This window comes from Pimephales promelas, chromosome 20 (assembly GCF_988280905.1).
Source record: "Pimephales promelas chromosome 20, fPimPro1.hap1.1, whole genome shotgun sequence".
Classification (NCBI taxonomy): Eukaryota; Metazoa; Chordata; class Actinopteri; order Cypriniformes; family Leuciscidae; genus Pimephales; species Pimephales promelas.
In genome coordinates, this window is record NC_142788.1 from 5,121,047 (window position 1) to 5,143,985 (window position 22,939).

General features: G+C 40.4%; 1 protein-coding gene across 1 annotated transcript in view; it reads left to right on the forward strand.

Annotated features, from left to right (window-relative positions):
- The window catches only part of LOC120491899 (uncharacterized), a 64,991-nt gene that overhangs the window by 11,105 nt on the left and 30,947 nt on the right, over positions 1-22,939 (forward strand). The window contains exons 14-57 of the mRNA XM_089124759.1: positions 199-328; positions 434-561; positions 681-947; positions 1,037-1,132; positions 1,284-1,413; positions 1,957-2,084; positions 2,357-2,623; positions 2,710-2,805; positions 2,960-3,089; positions 3,194-3,321; positions 3,442-3,708; positions 3,798-3,893; positions 4,077-4,206; positions 4,758-4,885; positions 5,155-5,421; positions 5,508-5,603; positions 5,754-5,883; positions 5,988-6,115; positions 6,234-6,500; positions 6,590-6,685; positions 6,840-6,969; positions 7,523-7,650; positions 7,922-8,188; positions 8,276-8,371; positions 8,525-8,654; positions 8,758-8,885; positions 9,005-9,271; positions 10,723-10,818; positions 10,965-11,094; positions 11,646-11,773; positions 13,260-13,526; positions 13,613-13,708; positions 13,862-13,991; positions 14,095-14,222; positions 14,342-14,608; positions 14,698-14,793; positions 19,469-19,598; positions 20,150-20,277; positions 20,547-20,813; positions 20,900-20,995; positions 21,149-21,278; positions 21,384-21,511; positions 21,631-21,897; positions 21,987-22,082. Coding sequence (XP_088980885.1) covers positions 199-328; positions 434-561; positions 681-947; positions 1,037-1,132; positions 1,284-1,413; positions 1,957-2,084; positions 2,357-2,623; positions 2,710-2,805; positions 2,960-3,089; positions 3,194-3,321; positions 3,442-3,708; positions 3,798-3,893; positions 4,077-4,206; positions 4,758-4,885; positions 5,155-5,421; positions 5,508-5,603; positions 5,754-5,883; positions 5,988-6,115; positions 6,234-6,500; positions 6,590-6,685; positions 6,840-6,969; positions 7,523-7,650; positions 7,922-8,188; positions 8,276-8,371; positions 8,525-8,654; positions 8,758-8,885; positions 9,005-9,271; positions 10,723-10,818; positions 10,965-11,094; positions 11,646-11,773; positions 13,260-13,526; positions 13,613-13,708; positions 13,862-13,991; positions 14,095-14,222; positions 14,342-14,608; positions 14,698-14,793; positions 19,469-19,598; positions 20,150-20,277; positions 20,547-20,813; positions 20,900-20,995; positions 21,149-21,278; positions 21,384-21,511; positions 21,631-21,897; positions 21,987-22,082 — 6,831 coding nt within the window. The remainder of the gene's footprint in view (positions 1-198; positions 329-433; positions 562-680; positions 948-1,036; positions 1,133-1,283; positions 1,414-1,956; positions 2,085-2,356; positions 2,624-2,709; positions 2,806-2,959; positions 3,090-3,193; positions 3,322-3,441; positions 3,709-3,797; positions 3,894-4,076; positions 4,207-4,757; positions 4,886-5,154; positions 5,422-5,507; positions 5,604-5,753; positions 5,884-5,987; positions 6,116-6,233; positions 6,501-6,589; positions 6,686-6,839; positions 6,970-7,522; positions 7,651-7,921; positions 8,189-8,275; positions 8,372-8,524; positions 8,655-8,757; positions 8,886-9,004; positions 9,272-10,722; positions 10,819-10,964; positions 11,095-11,645; positions 11,774-13,259; positions 13,527-13,612; positions 13,709-13,861; positions 13,992-14,094; positions 14,223-14,341; positions 14,609-14,697; positions 14,794-19,468; positions 19,599-20,149; positions 20,278-20,546; positions 20,814-20,899; positions 20,996-21,148; positions 21,279-21,383; positions 21,512-21,630; positions 21,898-21,986; positions 22,083-22,939) is intronic.

Sequence of the window (22,939 nt, forward strand, 5' to 3'; positions counted from 1 at the left end):
CCTCCTTTTATACTCACGGAGTAGGGCGGAGTACGCTATGCAAATTTCCGCAGCCCCAAGGCATTGCATGCCATTGGCTCGTGTTTAAATAATCGAAGAGGATTGGCTTTCTATGCGAAATCCCCCCAATCTCCGTCACTTCTGACGTAACTCGAAGTGACTACGAAAGGGAACTATTAATTTACTCTACATCTACAGGCTGGTTACAACACGGCAGACTCGGTCAATTCTTTCACAATTCCAGTAACCAATGCCTCAGAACTCTCATCCAGCAGTAATGTCAAAGTGAATGGTCGCAGCTCTTTCCATGTTGATGGCTCCCCGAAATGTAAGCCAATACAACCAGAAGCTCAGACTTAACCTGTGCCTTTTATGGGCTTTTTTTTTTCTTCAACAGAGCTAAATAATTTCTTCTCACCTAATATTTCCTTAGTGCCAACTAGTTTCCTTCCTTCTGGGGTTGGAGAAATAGTGATCCCCACTGCCGATGATGGAAGCTCTGATGTCATTTTCTTGCAGACACCTTTCAAATACTTTGGGCGCACATACAATCAGATCTTTGTAAGCGTCACATTCCACCCCCAAACACACAAACATGAAGATAAAAGTTGTTTATATACCCCTAATTTCTTCAATCTTCTCTTTAAAATCCCTTTGAAAAATATGGAACTAAAATGTAGGTGAACAGCAATGGCCATCTAACGTTTACCGAGCCACTGCCTGCCTACAACTCCTCTCTGCATTCTGGAAGAGACATCATTGCTCCTCTTTGGACTCGCCTGGACAATAGACGTGGAGGAACTATCTCCTATAGGCAGGACACAAGCAGTGCTGCACAGACACAAGTCACAGCAGCTGTTAAGCGATACTTCCCTAACATACCCTTTGCTGCTACTTCAGCTTTTGTCGCTACATGGGACAGTGTGCCATACTCTAATGGTGGAGGGGTAAGACCTACAGTAATCTTTGATTTTCAATGAATGGTCCGTCTGGTTTATTTGGAAGATTTTGAATGCTGTCTGTTGGTGTTTTGAAGGTGGCCTCTTTCCAAGTGGTTTTAGCCTACAATGTCCATCGCTCTTTCATCCTGATCTATTATGGAGATGTTGCAGAAACAGGACTACCATGGCAGGTAAGTGAAGTTGCCGACTGCTTCTTGTGCACTGTACAAATGAGAAAAACAAATACAAATGTACATTTCAAAAGGGGTTGTTCATAACCCTGTTCTCTCTCTCTCTCTTTTTATAGAATGAGAGTTTAAAACATGTTGTTTACTCCTACAGGCTGGCTTTTATACTGTGGACTCTATCAGTTCTTTCACAATTCCAGCATCCAGTGTCCCAGAACTCTCGTCGAGCAGTAATGTCAATGTGACTGCTTGCTGGTCTTTCCATGTTGATGGTTCACCAAACTGTAAGCCAACGATTTGTGTTACTGGTTATGACAAGGTGTTCAGGGATGAATTAACTATGCCACTGTAGCATGCCGTTTTTGAACCCAAAACCTGAAATTTTTTTCCAGTTGAGCTTGCCCTGGCACTGTGTAGTTGAGTGCACTTTCAGCCTTTTAAAAAGCGAATTCAGGTGCTGGATCGCAGTGAGGGAATCGTACTTCACAATCCCAGAAAATCTGCCTGATTGTAGTAGTCTTCTGTACTCTCCACAACTTTGCACATTTAGAAACGGCCGGCGAGCTGTGGGACCGCCCTGGGCAAATTCTGATGGGCAGTAGTTCTGTGTCTGTAATAACCTAACTCCAGTACCGTATTTACATAATTCGTGTTGTGAATTGGGTCTAAAATCTTATGGGATACATAAAAATAAACAACAGTATAAACCAGCACAATTCATTCTAAGTGAATTCCCCTTTAAACCTTTTAACTAGTGCAGTGTGTGAGAGAGATCTTGTGTTTCTTGGAAGAACTAAATGATTCCTTCTCTCTTACATTTCTCCTAGTGCCATCTAATTTCCTACCATTTGGGAATGGAGAACTAGTAACGCCCCGATTGGATAACGGAAGCTCCGAAGCCATTATATTGCAGCAGCCTTTGAAATATTTTGGACGCACACACAATCAGACCTTTGTAAGCATTGTTTAGATGTTATTTTGCATATTTAGAGACATGTTTCATCTACTTGCATCTAAAATCACAAAGTCTCTTTAAATGAGTGTAACTACTTGCTTTACTTTGTTCAGACTTTGATATCTCAATGTACTGGTTGTTGTAATTGTGAAATTCAGAGGACATTTGATTCGTTGAATCAACTAGTAGAAATTGTGGCAAATTCTACTTCTAAATTCTTTCAATATAACCCTTGTTACAACACACAAACATCTGTTTGTGCTAAATTGTAGGTGAACAACAATGGCCTTCTAACATTTACTGAGCAACTGTCCGACAAAATCCCACTTCTGAATTGTGGAAGAGACTTCATTGCTCCTCTTTGGACTCACCTTGACAATAGACGCGGAGGAACTATCTCCTATAGAGAGGACACAAGCAGTGCTGTACTGGCACAAGTCACTGCAGCTGTTAAGAAATACTTCCCTAACATAACGTTTAGTGCTTCATCAGCTTTTGTTGCTACCTGGGACAATGTGCCATACTCTAATGGTGGAGGGGTAAGATCTAATCGTTGTTTAAAGATAAATTAGTGTTGTCCTGTGAAGAGTGAAGGTTTTTAATGACATCTGTTGGTATTTTGAAGGTGGTTTCTTTCCAAACGGTTTTAGTCTCCAGTGTTCATCGCACTTTTATCCTGATCAACTATGGAAACATTGCAGAAACCGAACAAATTTGGCTGGTAAGTGAAGACAGGTCCTTGTTGTTTTTGCAAAAAAATAGAAATGACAAGGAAATGCCCTTGCCTCATTTCATTCCCAAAATTCTTGCGAAAGACAGTTATATCTGTAACAGGTTCAGGGCCTAAAAACTATTAATTTACTCTACATCTACAGGCTGGTTACAACACGGCAGACTTCCTCAATTCTTTCACAATTCCAGTAACCAATGCCTCAGAACTCTCATCCAGCAGTAATGTCAAAGTGAATGGTCGCAGCTCTTTCCATGTTGATGGCTCCCCGAAATGTAAGCCAATACAACCAGAAGCTCGGACTTAACCTGTATCTTTTATGGGCTTTTTTTTTCTTCAACAGAGCTAAATAATTTCTTCTCACCTAATATGTCCTTAGTGCCAACTAGTTTCCTTCCTTCTGGGGTTGGAGAAATAGTGATCCCCACTGCCGATGATGGAAGCTCTGATGTCATTTTCTTGCAGACGCCTTTCAAATACTTTGGGCGCACATACAATCAGATCTTTGTAAGCGTAACATTCCACCCCCAAACACACAAACATGACGATAAAAGTATTTTTATATACCCCTAATTTCTTCAATCTTCTCTTTAAAATCCCTTTGAAAAATGTGGGACTAAAATTTAGGTGAACAACAATGGCCATCTTACGTTTACCGAGCCACTGCCTGCCTACAACTCCTCTCTGCATTCCGGAAGAGACATCATTGCTCCTCTTTGGACTCGCCTGGACAATAGACGTGGAGGAACTATCTCCTATAGGCAGGAGACAAGCAGTGCTGCACTGACACAAGTCACAGCAGCTGTTAAGCGATACTTCCCTAACATACCCTTTGCTGCTACTTCAGCGTTTGTCGCTACATGGGATAGTGTGCCATACTCTAATGGTGGAGGGGTAAGACCTACAGTAATCTTTGATTTTCAATGAATGGTCCCTCTGGTTTATTTGGAAGATTTTGAATGCTGTCTGTTGGTGTTTTGAAGGTGGCCTCTTTCCAAGTGGTTTTAGCCTACAATGTCCATCGCTCTTTCATCCTGATCTATTATGGAGATGTTGCAGAAACAGGACTATCATGGCAGGTAAGTGAAGTTGCCGACTGCTTCTTGTGCACTGTACAAATGAGAAAAACAAATACAGATATACATTTCAAAAGGAGTTGTTCATAATAAGAAGGAAACAATGTTCTCTCTCTCTCTCTCTCTCTCTCTCTCTCTCTCTCTTTTATAGAATGAGATCTTAAAACATGTTGTTTACTCCTACAGGCTGGCTATTACACTGTGGACTCTATCAGTTCTTTCACAATTCCAGCATCCAGTGTCCCAGAACTCTCGTCGAGCAGTAATGTCAATGTGACTGCTTGCTGGTCTTTCCATGTTGATGGTTCACCAAACTGTAAGCCAACGAGTTGTGTTACTGGTTATGACAAGGTGTTCAGGGGTGAATTCACTAAACTTTTGTGCCACTGTAGCATGCCGTGTTTGAACCCAAAACCTAAAACGTTTTTTTGCAGTTGAGCTTGTCCTGGCACAGTGTAGTTGACGGCACTTTCAGCCTTTAAAAAGCTAATTCAGGTGCTGGATCGCAGTGAGGGAATCGTACTTCACAATCCAAGAAAATCTGCCTGATTGTAGTAGTCTTCTGTACTTTCCACAACTTTGCACATTTAGAAATGGCCCGCGAGCTGTGGGACCGCCCTGGGCAATTTTGATGGACAGTAGTTCTGTGTCTGTAATAACCTAACTCCAGAACCATATTTACATAATTCGTGTTGTGAATCGGGTCTAAAATCTTATGGGATACATAAAAATAAGCAATAGTATAAACCAGCACAATTCATTCTTAGTGAATTCCCCTTTAAACCTTTTAACTAGTGCAGTGTGTGTGAGAGAGCTTATGTTTCTTGGAAGAACTAAATGATTCCTTCTCTCTTACATTTCTCCTAGTGCCATCTAATTTCCTACCATTTGGGAATGGAGAACTAGTAACGCCCCGATTGGATAACGGAAGCTCCGAAGCCATTATATTGCAGCAGCCTTTGAAATATTTTGGACGCACACACAATCAGACCTTTGTAAGCATTGTTCAGTTGTTATTTTGCATATTTAGAGACATGTTTCATCTACTTGCATCTAAAATCACAAGTCTCTTTAAATGAGTGTAACTACTTGCTTTACTTTGTTCAGACTTTGATATCTCAATGTACAGATTGTTGTAATTGAACTTCAGAGGACATTTAATTCGTTGATTCAACTAATAGAAATTGTGGCAAATTCAACTTCTTATTTTTGTCATTATATTCCCTCTTACAACACACAAACACATGTTTCTGCGAAATTGTAGGTGAACAACAATGGCCTTCTAACATTTACTGATCAACTGTCCGACAACATCCCACTTCTGAATTGTGGAAGAGACTTCATTGCTCCTCTTTGGACTCACCTTGACAATAGACGCGGAGGAACTATCTCCTATAGAGAGGACACAAGCAGTGCTGTACTGGCACAAGTCACTGCAGCTGTTAAGCAATACTTCCCTAACATAACGTTTAGTGCTTCATCAGCTTTTGTTGCTACCTGGGACAATGTGCCATACTCTAATGGTGGAGGGGTAAGATCTAATCATTGTTTAAAGATAAATTAGTGTTGTCCTGTGAAGAGTGAAGGTTTTTAATGACATCTGTTGGTATTTTGAAGGTGGTTTCTTTCCAAACGGTTTTAGTCTCCAGTGTTCATCGCACTTTTATCCTGATCAACTATGGAAACATTTCAGAAACCGAACAAATTTGGCTGGTGAGTGGAGACAGGTCCTTGTTTTTGCAAAAAATAGAAATGACAAGGAACTACCCTTGCCTCATTTCATTCCTTACATTCTTGCAAAAGACAGTTATATCTGTAACAGGTTCAGGGCCTAAAAACTATTAATTTACTGTACATCTACAGGCTGGTTACAACACGGCAGACTCGGTCAATTCTTTCACAATTCCAGTAACCAATGCCTTAGAACTCTCATCCAGCAGTAATATCAATGTGAATGGTCGCAGCTCTTTCCATGTTGATGGCTCCCCGAAATGTAAGCCAATGCAACCAGAAGCTCAGACTTAAACTGTGCCTTTTTTTGGGCTTTTTTTTCTTCAACAGAGCTAAATAATTTCTTCTCACCTAATATGTCCTTAGTGCCAACTAGTTTCCTTCCTTCTGGGGTTGGAGAAATAGTGATCCCCACTGCCGATGATGGAAGCTCTGATGTCATTTTCTTGCAGACGCCTTTCAAATACTTTGGGCGCACATACAATCAGATCTTTGTAAGCATCACATTCCACCCCCAAACACACAAACATGAAGATAAAAGTTCTTTAAATACCCCTAATTTCTTCAATCGTCTCTTTAAAATCCCTTTGAAATTGTGGGACTAAAATGTAGGTGAACAACAATGGCCATCTAACGTTTACCGAGCCGCTGCCTGCCTACAACTCCTCTCTGGATTCCGGAAGAGACATCATTGCTCCTCTTTGGACTCGCCTGGACAATAGACGTGGAGGAACTATCTCCTATAGGCAGGAGACAAGCAGTGCTGCACTGACACAAGTCACAGCAGCTGTTAAGCGATACTTCCCTAACATACCCTTTGCTGCTACTTCAGCTTTTGTCGCTACATGGGACAGTGTGCCATACTCTAATGGTGGAGGGGTAAGACCTACAGTAATCTTTGATTTTCAATGAATGGTCCGTCTGGTTTATTTGGAAGATTTTGAATGCTGTCTGTTGGTGTTTTGAAGGTGGCCTCTTTCCAAGTGGTTTTAGCCTACAATGTCCATCGCTCTTTCATCCTGATCTATTATGGAGATGTTGCAGAAACAGGACTACCATGGCAGGTAAGTTGCCGACTGCTTCTTGTGCACTGTACAAATGAGAAAAACAAATACAGATATACATTTCAAAAGGCAGCTGTTCATAATAAAAAGGAAAAAATGTTCTCTCTCCCTTTTTATAGAATGAGAGCTTAAAACATGTTGTTTACTCCTACAGGCTGGCTATTACACTGTGGACTCTATCAGTTCTTTCACAATTCCAGCATCCAGTGTCCCAGAACTCTCGTCGAGCAGTAATGTCAATGTGACTGCTTGCTGGTCTTTCCATGTTGATGGTTCACCAAACTGTAAGCCAACGAGTTGTGTTACTGGTTATGACAAGGTGTTCAGGGGTGAATTCACTAAACTTTTGTGCCACTGTAGCATGCTGTGTTTGAACACAAAACCTGAAACTTCTTTGCAGTTGAGCTTGCCCTGGCACCGTGTTGACGGCACTTTCAGCCTTTTAAAAAGCCAATTCAGGTGCTGGATCGCAGCGAGGGATTCGTACTTCACAATCCCAGAAAATCTGTCTGATTGTAGTAGTCTTCTTTACTCTCTACAACTTTGCACATTTAGAAACGGCCCGCAAGCTGTGGGACCGCCCTGGGCAAATTCTGATGGGCAGTAGTTCTGTGTCTGTAATAACCTAACTCCAGTACCGTATTTACATAATAGGTGTTGTGAATCGGGTCTAAAATCTTATGGGATACATAAAAATAAACAACATTATAAACCAGCACAATTCATTCTGAGTGAATTCCCCTTTAAACCTTTCAATTAGTGCAGTGTGTGAGAGAGAGCTTACTGTATGTTTCTTGGAAGAACTAAATGATTCCTTCTCTCTTACATTTCTCCTAGTGCCATCTAATTTCCTACCATTTGGGAATGGAGAACTAGTAACCCCCCGATTGGATAACGGAAGCTCCAAAGCCATTATATTGCAGCAGCCTTTGAAATATTTTGGACGCACACACAATCAGACCTTTGTAAGCATTGTTTAGATGTTATTTTACATATTTAGAGACATGTTTCATCTACTTGCATCTAAAATCACAAGTCTCTTTAAATGAGTGTAATTACTTGCTTTACTTTGTTCAGACTTTGATATCTCAATGTACAGGTTGTTGTAATTGTGAAATTCAGAGGACATTTGATTCGTTGAATCAACTAGTAGAAATTGTGGCAAATTCAACTTCTTATTTTTGTCAGTATATTCCCTCTTACAACACACAAACATATGTTTGTGCTAAATTGTAGGTGAACAACAATGGCCTTCTAACATTTACTGAGCAACTGTCCGACAAAATCCCACTTCTGAATTGTGGAAGAGACTTCATTGCTCCTCTTTGGACTCACCTTGACAATAGACGCGGAGGAACTATCTCCTATAGAGAGGACACAAGCAGTGCTGTACTGGCACAAGTCACTGCAGCTGTTAAGCAATACTTCCCTAACATAACGTTTAGTGCTTCATCAGCTTTTGTTGCTACCTGGGACAATGTGCCATACTCTAATGGTGGAGGGGTAAGATCTAATCATTGTTTAAAGATAAATTAGTGTTGTCCCGTGAAGAGTGAAGGTTTTTTAATGACATCTTTTGGTATTTTGAAGGTGGTTTCTTTCCAAACGGTTTTAGTCTCCAGTGTTCATCGCACTTTTATCCTGATTAACTATGGAAACATTGCAGAAACCGAACAAATTTGGCTGGTGAGTGGAGACAGATCCTTGTTGTTTTTGCAAAAAGTAGAAATGACAAGGAATTGCCCTTGCCTCATTTCATTCCTAACATTCTTGTGAAAGACAGTTATATCTGTAACAGGTTCAGGGCCTAAAAACTATTCATTTACTGTACATCTACAGGCTGGTTACAACACGGCAGACTCGGTCAATTCTTTCACAATTCCAGTAACCAATGCCTCAGAACTCTCATCCAGCAGTAATATCAATGTGAATGGTCGCAGCTCTTTCCATGTTGATGGCTCACCGAACTGTAAGCCAATAAAACCAGAAGCTCAGACTTAACCTGTACCTTTCATGGGCTTTTTTTTCTTCAACAGAGCTAAATAATTTCTTCTCACCTAATATTTCCTTAGTGCCAACTAGTTTTCTTCCTTCTGGGGTTGGAGAAATAGTGATCCCCACTGCCGATGATGGAAGCTCTGATGTCATTTTCTTGCTGACGCGTTTCAAATACTTTGGGCGCACATACAATCAGATCTTTGTAAGCATCACATTCCACCCCCAAACACACAAACATGAAGATAAAAGTTGTTTATATACCCCTAATTTCTTCAATCTTCTCTTTAAAATCCCTATGAAAAATGTGGAACTAAAATTTAGGTGAACAACAATGGCCATCTAACGTTTACCGAGCCGCTGCCTTCCTACAACTCCTCTCTGGATTCCGGAAGAGACATCATTGCTCCTCTTTGGACTCGCCTGGACAATAGACGTGGAGGAACTATCTCCTATAGGCAGGAGACAAGCAGTGCTGCACTGGCACAAGTCACAGCAGCTGTTAAGCGATACTTCCCTAACATACCCTTTGCTGCTACTTCAGCTTTTGTCGCTACATGGGACAGTGTGCCATACTCTAATGGTGGAGGGGTAAGACCTACAGTAATCTTTGATTTTCAATGAATGGTCCGTCTGGTTTATTTGGAAGATTTTGAATGCTGTCTGTTGCAGGGGCGTAATTTGCGGGTGGGACGGGTGGGACATGTCCCCACCACTTTTTGCCAAGGTCGATATTGTCCCCACCACTTTTTAAAAGTTCTCGCTGCACGGATAGCTAACAGTAGAAATAAATAAAACATCTCCAACTGGCAGACCAGTCATTTCGTTCGTTTGTAAAATAAAAGAAGCGATCTAGCCCTGAAATACGTTGTTTTTTTTAAATCAAGTGATCAAAGTGCTCCTTGCCGCCTGCGATCGGTGGCGCGGTTACAGTGTATCTCGTGGCTCACGCAGTCTTCACATGCATGCGCGCTTCAATCCGTTTCGGAGACTGTTTCGGAGACTTTTTGTTCGTTCAGGTGCAGAGAATGTGAGCGGAGTGGAGCGGGAAGCTCGAGCGGGCGGATCTTAGACAGAGCGGAGAGGGGCATTTTTTAAAGGACGGAGCGTCACCCTATTTCCCGCTCCAATTTCGCTCCGCTCACACCACGAGTCTGACTCCACGTCTTTTCCCCGCCTAGCTCGCATTGTGTTCAGCATCCCAAGCGGAGAGGGTTTTCGCAACAACCGCATGAGTCTGAAGCCTCAGACATTGTCCAAACTTGTGTTCTTGAAGGTGAACTCTTTCTTTCTTTCTTTCTTTCTTTCTTTCTTTCTTTCTTTCTTTCTAAAAGTTTGACAATGTAGGCTAACCCATTTAAATTGTAGCCTAATGTGCACTCTGCGCAAAAGTTCAGTTATACGAATTTTGAAACATACTTTTAAAACGTTGTAACCTACAGTAGGCCTATAGCCTGTATATTCTTATTTATAATAAAGTCATTTGATTCGTTTAATTTTACAGCATTCTATATTGATGAGCATAATTTTATTAGGCTATTTGTGCGCGCTGTGCAAACGTTTGGTTATCAAAATGTTGACCAGTTAATTTACTTTTTTAAATGTACTTTTAAAATGTTTATGTAGGCCTTTATTTTTTTATTTTTTACATTTTTGTTTATACACTTATTTTTTATCTTTATTTATAAGGCCCATTTATTCGTTTAATTGTACAGCAGTTTGTGTGTACAATGGATAGGCTAAGCCAATTTTAATTTTAATCTTGCGCGTTCCGCAAAAAATCAGTTATCAAAATTCTGGCCTAATAGCCTAGTTAATTTACTTTTATTTATATTTTTGTTTATATAATTTTTATTCATACTATTAGGTCACTTTATTCGTTTAATTTTACAGGACTTTCTGTAGGCCTATAGCATAGGCTATTCCACATGTTGTAAAGTCGGATCGTTTTATTCACGTGTCACGTGATTCATTCATTTATACACATGTCCCACCCACTTTTTATAACAAAGTTACGCCACTGGTCTGTTGGTGTTTTGAAGGTGGCCTCTTTCCAAGTGGTTTTAGCCTACAATGTCCATCGCTCTTTCATCCTGATCTATTATGGAGATGTTGCAGAAACAGGACAACCATGGCAGGTAAGTGAAGTTGCCGACTGCTTCTTGTGCACTGTACAAATGAGAAAAACAAATACAGATATACATTTCAAAAGGAGTTGAAGGAAACAATGTTCTCTCTCTCTTTTATAGAATGAGAGCTTAAAACATGTTGTTTACTCCTACAGGCTGGCTATTACACTGTGGACTCTATCAATTCTTTCACAATTCCAGCATCCAGTGTCCCAGAACTCTCGTCGAGCAGTAATGTCAATGTGACTGCTTGCTGGTCTTTCCATGTTGATGGTTCACCAAACTGTAAGCCAACGATTTGTGTTACTGGTTATGACAAGGTGTTCAAGGGTGAATTCACTAAACTTTTGTGCCACTGTAGCATGCCTTGTTTGAACCCAAAACTTGAAACTTCTTTGCAGTTGAGCTTGCCCTGGCACTGTGTAGTTGAGTGCACTTTCAGCCTTTTAAAAAGCCAATTCAGGTGCTGGATCCCAGTGAGGGATTTGTACTTCACAATCCAAGATAATCTGCCTGATTGTAGTAGTCTTCTGTACTCTCCACAACTTTGCACATTTAGAAACGGCCCGCAAGCTGGTGGACCGCCCTGGGCAAATTCTGATGGGCAGCAGTTCTGTGTCCGTAATAACCTAACTCCAGTACCATATTTACATAATTCGTGTTGTGAATCGGGTCTAAAATCTTATGGGATACATAAAAATAAACAACAGTATAAACCAGCACAATTCATTCTTAGTGAATTCCCCTTTGAACCTTTTAACTAGTGCAGTGTGTGAGAGAGAGCTTGTGTTTCTTGGAAGAACTAAATGATTCCTTCTCTCTTACATTTCTCCTAGTGCCATCTAATTTCCTACCATTTGGGAATGGAGAACTAGTAACCCCCCGATTGGATAACGGAAGCTCCGAAGCCATTATATTGCAGCAGCCTTTGAAATATTTTGGACGCACACACAATCAGACCTTTGTAAGCATTGTTTAATTGTTATTTTGCATATTTAGGGACTGTTCGTTATTTATTTAAGGGGCCACCGGAGGAGATTTGAGATCTCTAGTCAAAAAAGACTTGACCCTCCCCTCGCCAGTAATGTTTTTTTCTATGACCCTCCAAAATGATTGTAAAAAAAGGCATGACCCTCCACGATAATTTATTGATTACTTCTATACTGGTTTGCGCCTGGCAAAGATGTTCAGATAGCCATGATAAACGACTAAACTCCTGCTTTCTCATCTTACTAGGGCTGTAACAAAAGACCAAACCTACAATTCGGTTCGTATCACGAGTTTTGATTTGAATTTTTTTTTTTTTTAAATCATGTTTTCGGTGCTGATGCAGTGGTGACGTGTTTATGTAACTTGCAATTTTGCGTTCAAGTTGAAAGGCATTTTGTGCATAGTAAAACATATCTGCAACATTTATCAAGTTTACTGATAATTGTGCATACATTTATTAGTCATTATGATACTAAAATTATAATAAAGTAGTATGCTTCCCTTTCAATAGTCCAAATTCACAGCCATTTTCGTCTTTCTTCTGTGGATTTCATCAGATCCTGATTGATCAAAATTCAGATCGACAAACCAGCTCATTCAACTGCACAGCGCACACACCTCACGAATTCAAGCCTACAGCTCAGATTTACTCACTAACACTGTTCTGGAAACCCAATAAGAATGGAAACTAAAATATGGTCGTATTGTGCTACAGCGCACATTATATCAGCTGCAGTTCGGGCTCCTCAGTCCCAATACACTCGACGTACATTCACATCACATGTTAATGCAGCGGTAGAGTTACACACACAAGACAATGCACTTATTCACAATAACAAAAGTTCATTATTTGCTCGTGCTTTAAAGCTTTGCCAGGTAAACATTTCGTTGCCGTTCTGTTCTAATGCACTTTTTCTGAGCGCGTACTGAAGCGTGCGCGGACAGTCAAACAGAGCCACTCGGATTTTTGTTGGGTCAGACCCATCTGACAGCAATGGCCCGGGGGCCGAGACCGAGAGAGCTACATGGAGCTACATGGAAAAAATATGCACCAAACAAGAAACTTTGAAATTTACCTGTTTTGATGAATACAAAAGTTGGGTGACCCTCCCCTATAGACTAAAAAACGTTGGATGACCCTCCCCTCATCAAAGAATAAAAAGACATGACCCTCCTCTATTTTCTTCCGGTGGACCTTTCTATAAATACCGAACGGTCCCTTAGAGACTAATTTCATCTACTTGCATCTAAAATCACAAGTCTCTTTAAATGAGTGTAACTACTTGCTTTACTTTGTTCAGACTTTGATATCTCATTGTTTATATTGTTGTTATATAGTGAAATTCATTACTAGTTTAATTCGTTGAATCAACTAGTAGAAATTGTGGCAAATTCAACTTCTTATTTTTGTCAGTATATTCCCTCTTACAACCCACAAACATGTTTGTGCTAAATTGTAGGTGAACAACAATGGCCTTCTAACATTTACTGAGCAACTGTCTGACAAAATCCCACTTCTGAATTGTGGAAGAGACTTCATTGCTCCTCTTTGGACTCACCTTGACAATAGACGCGGAGGAACTATCTCCTATAGAGAGGACACAAGCAGTGCTGTACTGGCACAAGTCACTGCAGCTATTAAGCAATACTTCCCTAACATAACGTTTAGTGCTTCATCAGCTTTTGTTGCTACCTGGGACAATGTGCCATACTCTAATGGTGGAGGGGTAAGATCCAATCATTGTTTAATGATGAATTAGTGTTGTCCTGTGAAGAGTGAAGGTTTTTAATGACATCTGTTGGTATTTTGAAGGTGGTTTCTTTCCAAACGGTTTTAGTCTCCAGTGTTCATCGCACTTTTATCCTGATCAACTATGGAAACATTGCAGAAACCGAACAAATTTGGCTGGTGAGTGGAGACAGGTCCTTGTTGTTTTTGCAAAAAATAGAAATGACAAGGAATTGCCCTTGCCTCATTTCATTCCTTACATTCTTGCAAAAGACAGTTATATCTGTAACAGGTTCAGGGCCTAAAAACTATTCATTTACTCTACATCTACAGGCTGGTTACAACACGGCAGACTCGGTCAATTCTTTCACAATTCCAGTAACCAATGCCTCAGAACTCTCCTCCAGCAGTAATATCAATGTGAATGGTCGCAGCTCTTTCCATGTTGATGGCTCACCAAAATGTAAGCCAATAAAACCAGAAGCTCAGACTTAACCTGTACCTTTTATGGGCTTTTTTTTCTTCAGCAGAGCTAAATAATTTATTCTCACCTAATATTTCCTCAGTGCCAACTAGTTTCCTTCCTTCTGGGGTTGGAGAAATAGTGATCCCCACTGCCGATGATGGAAGCTCTGATGTCATTTTCTTGCAGACGCCTTTCAAATACTTTGGGCGCACATACAATCAGATCTTTGTAAGCGTCACATTCCACTCCCAAACACACAAACATGAAGATAAAAGTTGTTTATATACCCCTAATTTCTTCAATCTTCTCTTTAAAATCCCTATGAAAAATGTGGGACTAAAATGTAGGTGAACAACAATGGCCATCTAATGTTTACCGAGCCACTGCCTGCCTACAACTCCTCTCTGCATTCTGGAAGAGACATCATTGCTCCTCTTTGGACTCGCCTGAACAATAGACGTGGAGGAACTATCTCCTATAGGCAGGAGACAAGCAGTGCTGCACTGACACAAGTCACAGCAGCTGTTAAGCGATACTTCCCTAACATACCCTTTGCTGCTACTTCAGCTTTTGTTGCTACATGGGACAGTGTGCCATACTCTAATGGTGGAGGGGTAAGACCTACAGTAATCTTTGATTTTCAATGAATGGTCCGTCTGGTTTATTTGGAAGATTTTGAATGCTGTCTGTTGGTGTTTTGAAGGTGGCCTCTTTCCAAGTGGTTTTAGCCTACAATGTCCATCGCTCTTTCATCCTGATCTATTATGGAGATGTTGCAGAAACAGGACAACCATGGCAGGTAAGTGAAGTTGTCGACTGCTTCTTGTGCACTGTACAAATGAGAAAAACAAATACAGATATACATTTCAAAAGGAGTTGTTCATAAGAAGAAGAAAAACAATGTTCCCTTTCAAAAGCTACAATCAATTTTCCGCTGCTTAGCGCATTGGTAACGTCTTTAATCGGGACCTGCTGTGAATATCGTGTGTAAACACTGCGATGGAATCGACCGCAAGTAATATAGCCTCGGTCGGTTACATCATCAGCACCCGCGACGCGAGGCTATAAATAGATGAGCCGCAGGTGCATCGTCAGGTCGTTTGTCTTCAGAGACCTCTCTGTGTTTGGTGTGCAAGCATTTATCTCCTCTCTGTCTACTTCAGATCTTTGTTATGGGTTATTTAGTTTATTATTGAACAGTGTGCAGATTTTCTCTTTCTCATCTCTCAACGATCTAAAAAGAGTTTAAAAAAAGTAAAGAGAGAAAGGAGTTAACAGTAGCCTAAGTGCTGTGTCCCTCCATGTTCACGTTCTATGTCAGAACTGGATACACATGTACTGCTTTGTTTGTTTGGAGAAAGTTATCTTGTGAATAGCACGCTCCGTGAGTAGGCGTGAACGAATTAAAGTTAATAAGCTCGTAAGGAGCTCGACCCAAATCGCTCTCTTTTCTTACAGATTACAGAAGCTGAGAATATTTTTTTTATATATAAATTACTTGTTTAGAAGATGCGATCTCAAGCTTAATGCCCGTGGGTATGTTTGCCTGTTTGGCTGAATTTTCGCGCAGTTACAGATCTTTTACGAAAGCGTTTCAAATTGGAGTTCACTGACAGAGAGAGTGCAGAACTCACATCATGTTATTTTTTCTTTATTTGGCAAAAAGCAAAACACTTTATTTTTATTGTGAGTATACAGAAAAAAAATAGAAACTGAACAGGATCGATTGATGTATAACACGAAAATGAAAAATCCAAATTAACAGAGAATTTTAAGTTTATTCTGCAGTACTAAAAAAAAACGAGCAAAACGCGGGGCGCGTTTTTGGTCCTCAGAGGGTTAAACACCCTAAAGCAGCATCTGGCTAGGTCAGGACATTACATAGGTCTCATGGCAGCTGCGTTCACAGGGAATCCTCTGGGCTTTATGCACATGAGACCACTTCAGTTGTGGCTCAAATAACCATACAATCCCCAAGGGCAAATAAAGGCAAGAGCATGCGCTGAGTGCTTTGTGTCCTTTCTAAAAATCCATGTTTATGGTAAGCCACGCGCTGAACGCTTTGTGTACTTTCAAAAATGCATGTTTATGTTAAGGGTTACGCGCTGTGGCTTCTTTGCCTTTCTACGTGGTTCAGACCCCGGTTTCTCACCTTGGGTCCCACTCTAGGTGCGTCTTGTTGTTACAGAATGCTAACGACGGAGGCTTCCCTGTTGGGCTTAAGTGGTCGTCCAGCCCAGGGGATCTGGGTAGGCATCATCTTGATTGGCAAATCAATTTGTCTCAAGTTGATGGAATATGTATTTCTGGCCCTGAAATACTTTCTCTCTCAGTTGAGAGGCTGTCCTAGTGTGTGGAGACAACACAGTGGCAGTCTCTTACATGATCACCAGGGAGGTCTGCACATGCAATCTGAACATTGCAAAGGTTAAAAACTTCATATTACCGGTAGACTTAGAAAAGCTGGTAACACTTTACAATACGGGTGCACTAATATGCATTAATTAATCCTTAACTAATACACAGATAATCATGAGTTAATGTATAACCATTAATTAACGATTACTGTATCAGCAACTAATAAAGAGTCAATATGATTAATAGATTAAGTAATATCTGAATTGCTATTAATTCAATGTGTCATTGTGTATTAATTCCTTAATAACATATTTTAGTAACTAATAGTGTAAATTAATGTGTTAATTACCATTGGTCAAAGCTATGCCCTTCAACTTCCAGTTGTCTGCTTTAATTAATCATTAGCTAATGATTTGCAAAGGTATCATTATGTTATGACTTTACTTGTAGGGGCACATCATTGTTAACTAGTAATTTAGTAATTGTTGTAATTTGCACATGAATTTGCACTAACAATGAAGTATTTAATGATGTATTAATGCATATTAGTGTACCTGTCATATTATCTGGAAGTTGAAATACAAGGCTCTGGTTCATTTCATTGAAATACAAGGCTTCTGGTTCATTCTGGTTCATTCACTCAATAATTGACATATTAATTAAAACTATTAGTTAAAAAAATGAGTTATTATGGAATTAATCCACAATTACATATTTAATTAATAACAATTCATGTATGAACTAATACATTAACCTTACAGACTCTTAATTAGTTCCTAATGTGGTAATCATTAATGAATATTTGAATTTAATTAATGAATTTAAGTCCTTTTGCTGAGTTGATTCCGGAAGGCTGCACATTCATTAACTCTCCCCGCTCTTCTGGACGCGGTGGTGGTCAAGCTGTAATTTTAAAAAACAGTTTTAGTAGCTACTGTCACTCTGTACCATCTACATTCTACAGTAGATCTGAAGTACAGCTGCTGCGACTGGAATTTGACGTTCCTGTTTTGTTAGCGCTGGTGGATCGCCCCCCTCACTTAGTGAAAGATTTGGTAACGCTTCTTTTTGCACAGTACAGTACTTACACTGTACTTACAGTGTACTTACCTTGAAAGTAATGGCTAAAATAAGGTAAGTACATGGAACAGGGGTAGGTTTAGGGGTAGGTTCAGGGTTAGTACTAGTTATTACCCAGTAATTGTAGTTACTAAAATAAGTACATAGTATTTACATGGGTAACTGGACTGTAAAAGGAAGCGTTACCAAAGATTTTATAAGTGAATTTACAGCTTTTATGGGTGAATGTGTAACTAATTACAGTAATATTCTTCTGCTAGGGGATTTTAATATTCATGTGTGCTGTCAGTCAAAGCCTCTAACAATGGAGTTTTTAAATCTCATTGATTCTTTTAACATGGTTCAGTGGGTGAAAGATACCTCACATACTCATGGACATACTTTGGACCTGGTACTCTCTCATGGCGTTTCCATTACTGATGTTCAGGTTTTTAAGACTCTGATCTCTGATCATATGCCTGTAATGTTTTCTATGTCCCTTCCTTCTACAAGATCGCACATTTCATCTACTGTTCAATGGACTCGTTCCTTTTCTCCCTGTTTCCATGAGGATTTCACTAACTCTTTTAATGAGGTGTGTCTGTCTCTGTCCATGGAGACACAGAGTCTCCTCTTTTAATGGTTTCTAATGATATACTGTTAGCGACCGATGCTGGTGACTCTGTGATCCTAATACTGTTAGACTTAACCTCGGCCTTTGATACAGTTGATCATAAAACTCTATTATCCCGACTAGAATACTCTGTGGGCATCCAGGGAACTGTCCTCAGCTGGTTTAGATCTTATCTAACAAATAGAAGTTTGTCTGTCAAACTGGGTCATTTTTCTTCCTCCCCAGCCCAACTCTCTTGTGGAGTGCCACAGGGCTCTATTCTCGCACCCATTCTTTTTTCCATATATTTGCTTCCTCTGGGCTCCATTTTCAGAAAGCATGGTGTATCATTTCACTGCTATGGGCTTTCGCCTGCCGTTATTGAGACTATTCCAAGTGCTAGAGCTTCCTCCACTAGAAAGAGTTATGCCTTTAACCTCTCTAAAAAAGAATCGGGGGCTTGCAGGCTCGGTCAATATCACCATCCTGCTAAGACTTTGCCCCAGGAATGGTGAAAGTGATTTTGAATCCTCATCCTGATTACCTGCCTAAAGTACCGTTTTCGGCTGTACATCAGGTCACTCTTGAGGCCTTCTGTGTCCAGTCCGTGCTCTTCAGGCCTACGTTCACCGCACTAGCCAGTGGTGTATGTCAGAGCAACTGTTTATTTGTTATGGGGGCAGTTGCAGGGGTGCTGACCATGTCACATTGGGTCAGGGATGCTATTGCTCTTGCCTATGAGGCGCACGGCCAAGCTTCGCCAACGGGTCTAAGGGCTCACTCCACCAGAGGGGTCGCCTCTGCTGCGTTGGCAAGGGGTGCCCCCTTACAGTATGTTTGATATGCTTTGATATGCTTAGTTTAGATGTTCATGCAACTCCGGGCTCTAATGTCGTTGAGTCGACAACACAAGCTAATGTCTAGGGCTTTCTTGCGTTCTTGTGAGCACACCTACACAGCCGTAAGGAGTCCAGACACCTTCAAGCACGGCGGCGTGGGTATTCTAGTTCCCAATGCACTAAGCAGCGCAGCATCGATTGTTGCTTTTGAAAGGGAACGTTCCGGGTTACTTGACTGTAACCCTTGTTCCCTGAAAAAGCGGAACGAGATGCTGCGCTACTTTGCCGTGCTGATGATGTCCCAGGACTGCTCTTCAGACAAAATATCCTGACGATGCACCTGCAGCTCATCTATTTATAGCCTCGCGTCGTGGGTGCGCAGATGAGATCACCGACTGAGGCTATATTACCTCTTGTCGATTCCATCGCAGTGTTTACACACTATATTCACAGCAGGTCACGATTAAAGACGTTCCCAATGTGCTAAGCAGCGCAGCATCTCATTCTGCTTTTTCATGGAACAGGTTTACAGTCAAGTAACCCGGAACGTTCTCTTTCGCTGTTTTATAGAATGACAGATTAAAACATTTTGTTTACTCCTACAGGCTGGCTATTACACTGTGGACTCTATCAGTTCTTTCACAATTCCAGCTTCCAGTGTCCCAGAACTCTCGTCGAGCAGTAATGTCAATGTGACTGCTTGCTGGTCTTTCCATGTTGATGGTTCACCAAACTGTAAGCCAACGATTTGTGTTAATGATTATGACAAGGTGTTCAGGGGTGAATTCACTAAACTTTTGTGCCACTGTAGCATGCCGTGTTTGAACCCAAAACCTGAAACTTCTTTGCAGTTGAGCTTGCCCTGGCACCATGTAGTTGAGTGCACTTTCAGCCTTTTAAAAAGCCAATTCAGGTGCTGGATCGCAGTGAGGGAATCATACTTCACAATCCCAGAAAATCTGCCTGATTGTAGTAGTCTTCTGTACTCTCCGCAACTTTGCACATTTAGAAACGGCCCGCGAGCTGGTGGACCGTCCTGGGCAAATTCTGATGGGCAGTAGTTCTGTGTCCGTAATAACCTAACTCCAGTGCCGTATTTACATAATTTGTGTGGTGAATCAGGTCTAAAATCTTATGGGATACATAAAAATAAACAACAGTATAAACCAGCACAATTCATTCTTAGTGAATTACCCTTTAAACCTTTTAACTAGTGCAGTGTGTGAGAGAGAGCTTGTGTTTCTTGGAAGAACTAAATGATTCCTTCTCTCTTACATTTCTCCTAGTGCCATCTAATTTCCTACCATTTGGGAATGGAGAACTAGTAACGCCCCGATTGGATAACGGAAGCTCCAAAGCCATTATATTGCAGCAGCCTTTGAAATATTTTGGACGCACACACAATCAGACCTTTGTAAGCATTGTTTAGTTGTTATTTTGCATATTTAGAGACATGTTTCATCTACTTGCATCTAAAATCACAAGTCTCTTTAAATGAGTGTAACTACTTGCTTTACTTTGTTCAGACTTTGATATCTCAATGTACAGGTTGTTGTAATTGTGAAATTCAGAGGACACGATTTGTTGAATCAACTAGAAGAAATTATTGCAAATTCTACTTCTTAATTCTGTCAGTATATTCCCTCTTACAACACAGAAACATATGTTTGTGCTAATTTGTAGGTGAACAACAATGGCCTTCTTACATTTACTGAGCAACTGTCCGAAAACATCCCACTTCTGAATTGTGGAAGAGACTTCATTGCTCCTCTTTGGACTCACCTTGACAATAGACGTGGAGGAACTATCTCCTATAGAGAGGACACAAGCAGTGCTGTACTGGCACAAGTCACTGCCGCTGTTAAGCAATACTTCCCTAACATAACGTTTAGTGCTTCATCAGCTTTTGTCGCTACCTGGGACAATGTGCCATACTCTAATGGTGGAGGGGTAAGATCCAATCGTTGTTTAAAGATAAATTAGTGTTGTCCTGTGAAGAGTGAAGGTTTTTAATGACATCTGTTGGTATTTTGAAGGTGGTTTCTTTCCAAACGGTTTTAGTCTCCAGTGTTCATCGCACTTTTATCCTGATCAACTATGGAAACATTGCAGAAACCAAACAAATTTGGCTGGTGAGTGGAGACAGGTCTTTGTTGTTTTTGCAAAAAATAGAAATGACAAGGAACTGCCCTTGCCTCACTTCATTCCTTATATTCTTGCAAAAGACAGTTATATCTGTAACAGGTTCAGGGCCTAAAAAATATTAATTTGCTCTACATCTACAGGCTGGTTACAACACGGCAGACTCGGCCAATTCTTTCACAATTCCAGTAACCAATGCCTCAGAACTCTCCTCCAGCAGTAATGTCAAAGTGAATGGTCGCAGCTCTTTCCATGTTGATGGCTCACCGAACTGTAAGCCAATGCATCCAGAAGCTCAGACTTAACCTGTACCATTTATGGGCTTTTTTTTTTCTTCAACAGAGCTAAATAATTTCTTCTCACATAATATTTCCTTAGTGCCAACTAGTTTCCTTCCTTCTGGGGTTGGAGAAATAGTGATCCCCACTGCCGATGATGGAAGCTCTGATGTCATTTTCTTGCAAAAGCCTTTCAAATACTTTGGGCGCACATACAATCAGATCTTTGTAAGCATCACATTCCACCCCCAAACACACAAACATGAAGATAAAAGTTGTTTATATACCCTTAATTTCTTCAATCTTCTCTTTAAAATCCCTTTGAAAAATGTGGGACTAAAATGTAGGTGAACAACAATGGCCATCTAACGTTTACCCAGCCACTGCCTGCCTACAACTCCTCTCTGGATCCCGGAAGAGACATCATTGCTCCTCTTTGGACTCGCCTGGACAATAGACGTGGAGGAACTATCTCCTATAGGCAGGAGACAAGCAGTGCTGCACAGACACAAGTCACAGCAGCTGTTAAGCGATACTTCCCTAACATACCCTTTGCTGCTACTTCAGCTTTTGTCGCTACATGGGACAGTGTGCCATACTCTAATGGTGGAGGGGTAAGACCTACAGTAATCTTTGATTTTCAATGAATGGTCCGTCTGGTTTATTTGGAAGATTTTGAATGCTGTCTGTTGGTGTTTTGAAGGTGGCCTCTTTCCAAGTGGTTTTAGCCTACAATGTCCATCGCTCTTTCATCCTGATCTATTATGGAGATGTTTCAGAAACAGGACAACCATGGCAGGTAAGTGAAGTTGTCGACTGCTTCTTGTGCACTGTACAAATGAGAAAAACAAATACAGATATACATTTCAAAAGGAGTTGTTCATAAAAAGAAGGAAACAATGTTCTCTCATTTCATTTCATTTCATTTATTTATTTATTTCAACAGGGACAATGTGCGAAAAACATTAATTAAAGATGCTTTGCACCAGATTTAGCTTAAGCTAGTTTCCATCTGCAGTCCCCGAGCCGGTGAATTACAATACAAAATATACAATATAAAATGTTATAATTAGTCACTCAAATACAACTATCAATTAATTCATTCATCCATTCTCTATATCAACCATCAATAAAACCTCAATAAAACCTCACTAAAAGTCATATTTACATACATAATTATCTATGCTGGCACAACTGGTTGTTCAATAGCACTTTCCTTATATTGCTAGAAAAATCCTTCAGGTCAAAAGTGAGTTTTAGAGCCTTTGGGAGTTTATTCCATTCTTTAATGCCCTTGAATGAGAAGGCTGTCTGTGCAAAGGCCGAGCTACATTTAGGCAGCCTGCAATCATTGCAACTTGTGGACCTGGTACTCCTAGTCATCTTTTCAGAGCAAGACTGTACAAATGTTTTTAGGGGAGGAGGCGCAATATTATTCAAAATTTTAAAAACTAATCGCACATTGGCATACACAATTAAGTTATCAAAGTTTAACATACTGTATTTTCTAAGAACCAGACAGTGATGATATCTCAATGGTTTTTTATCTAAAACTTTAACAGCTTGATTATATAAAGATTTTAAAGGTTTTACTGCCGTTTCACTCGCCTGTGACCAACAAGAAATACAGTAATTAATATGAGTAATTATCATTGC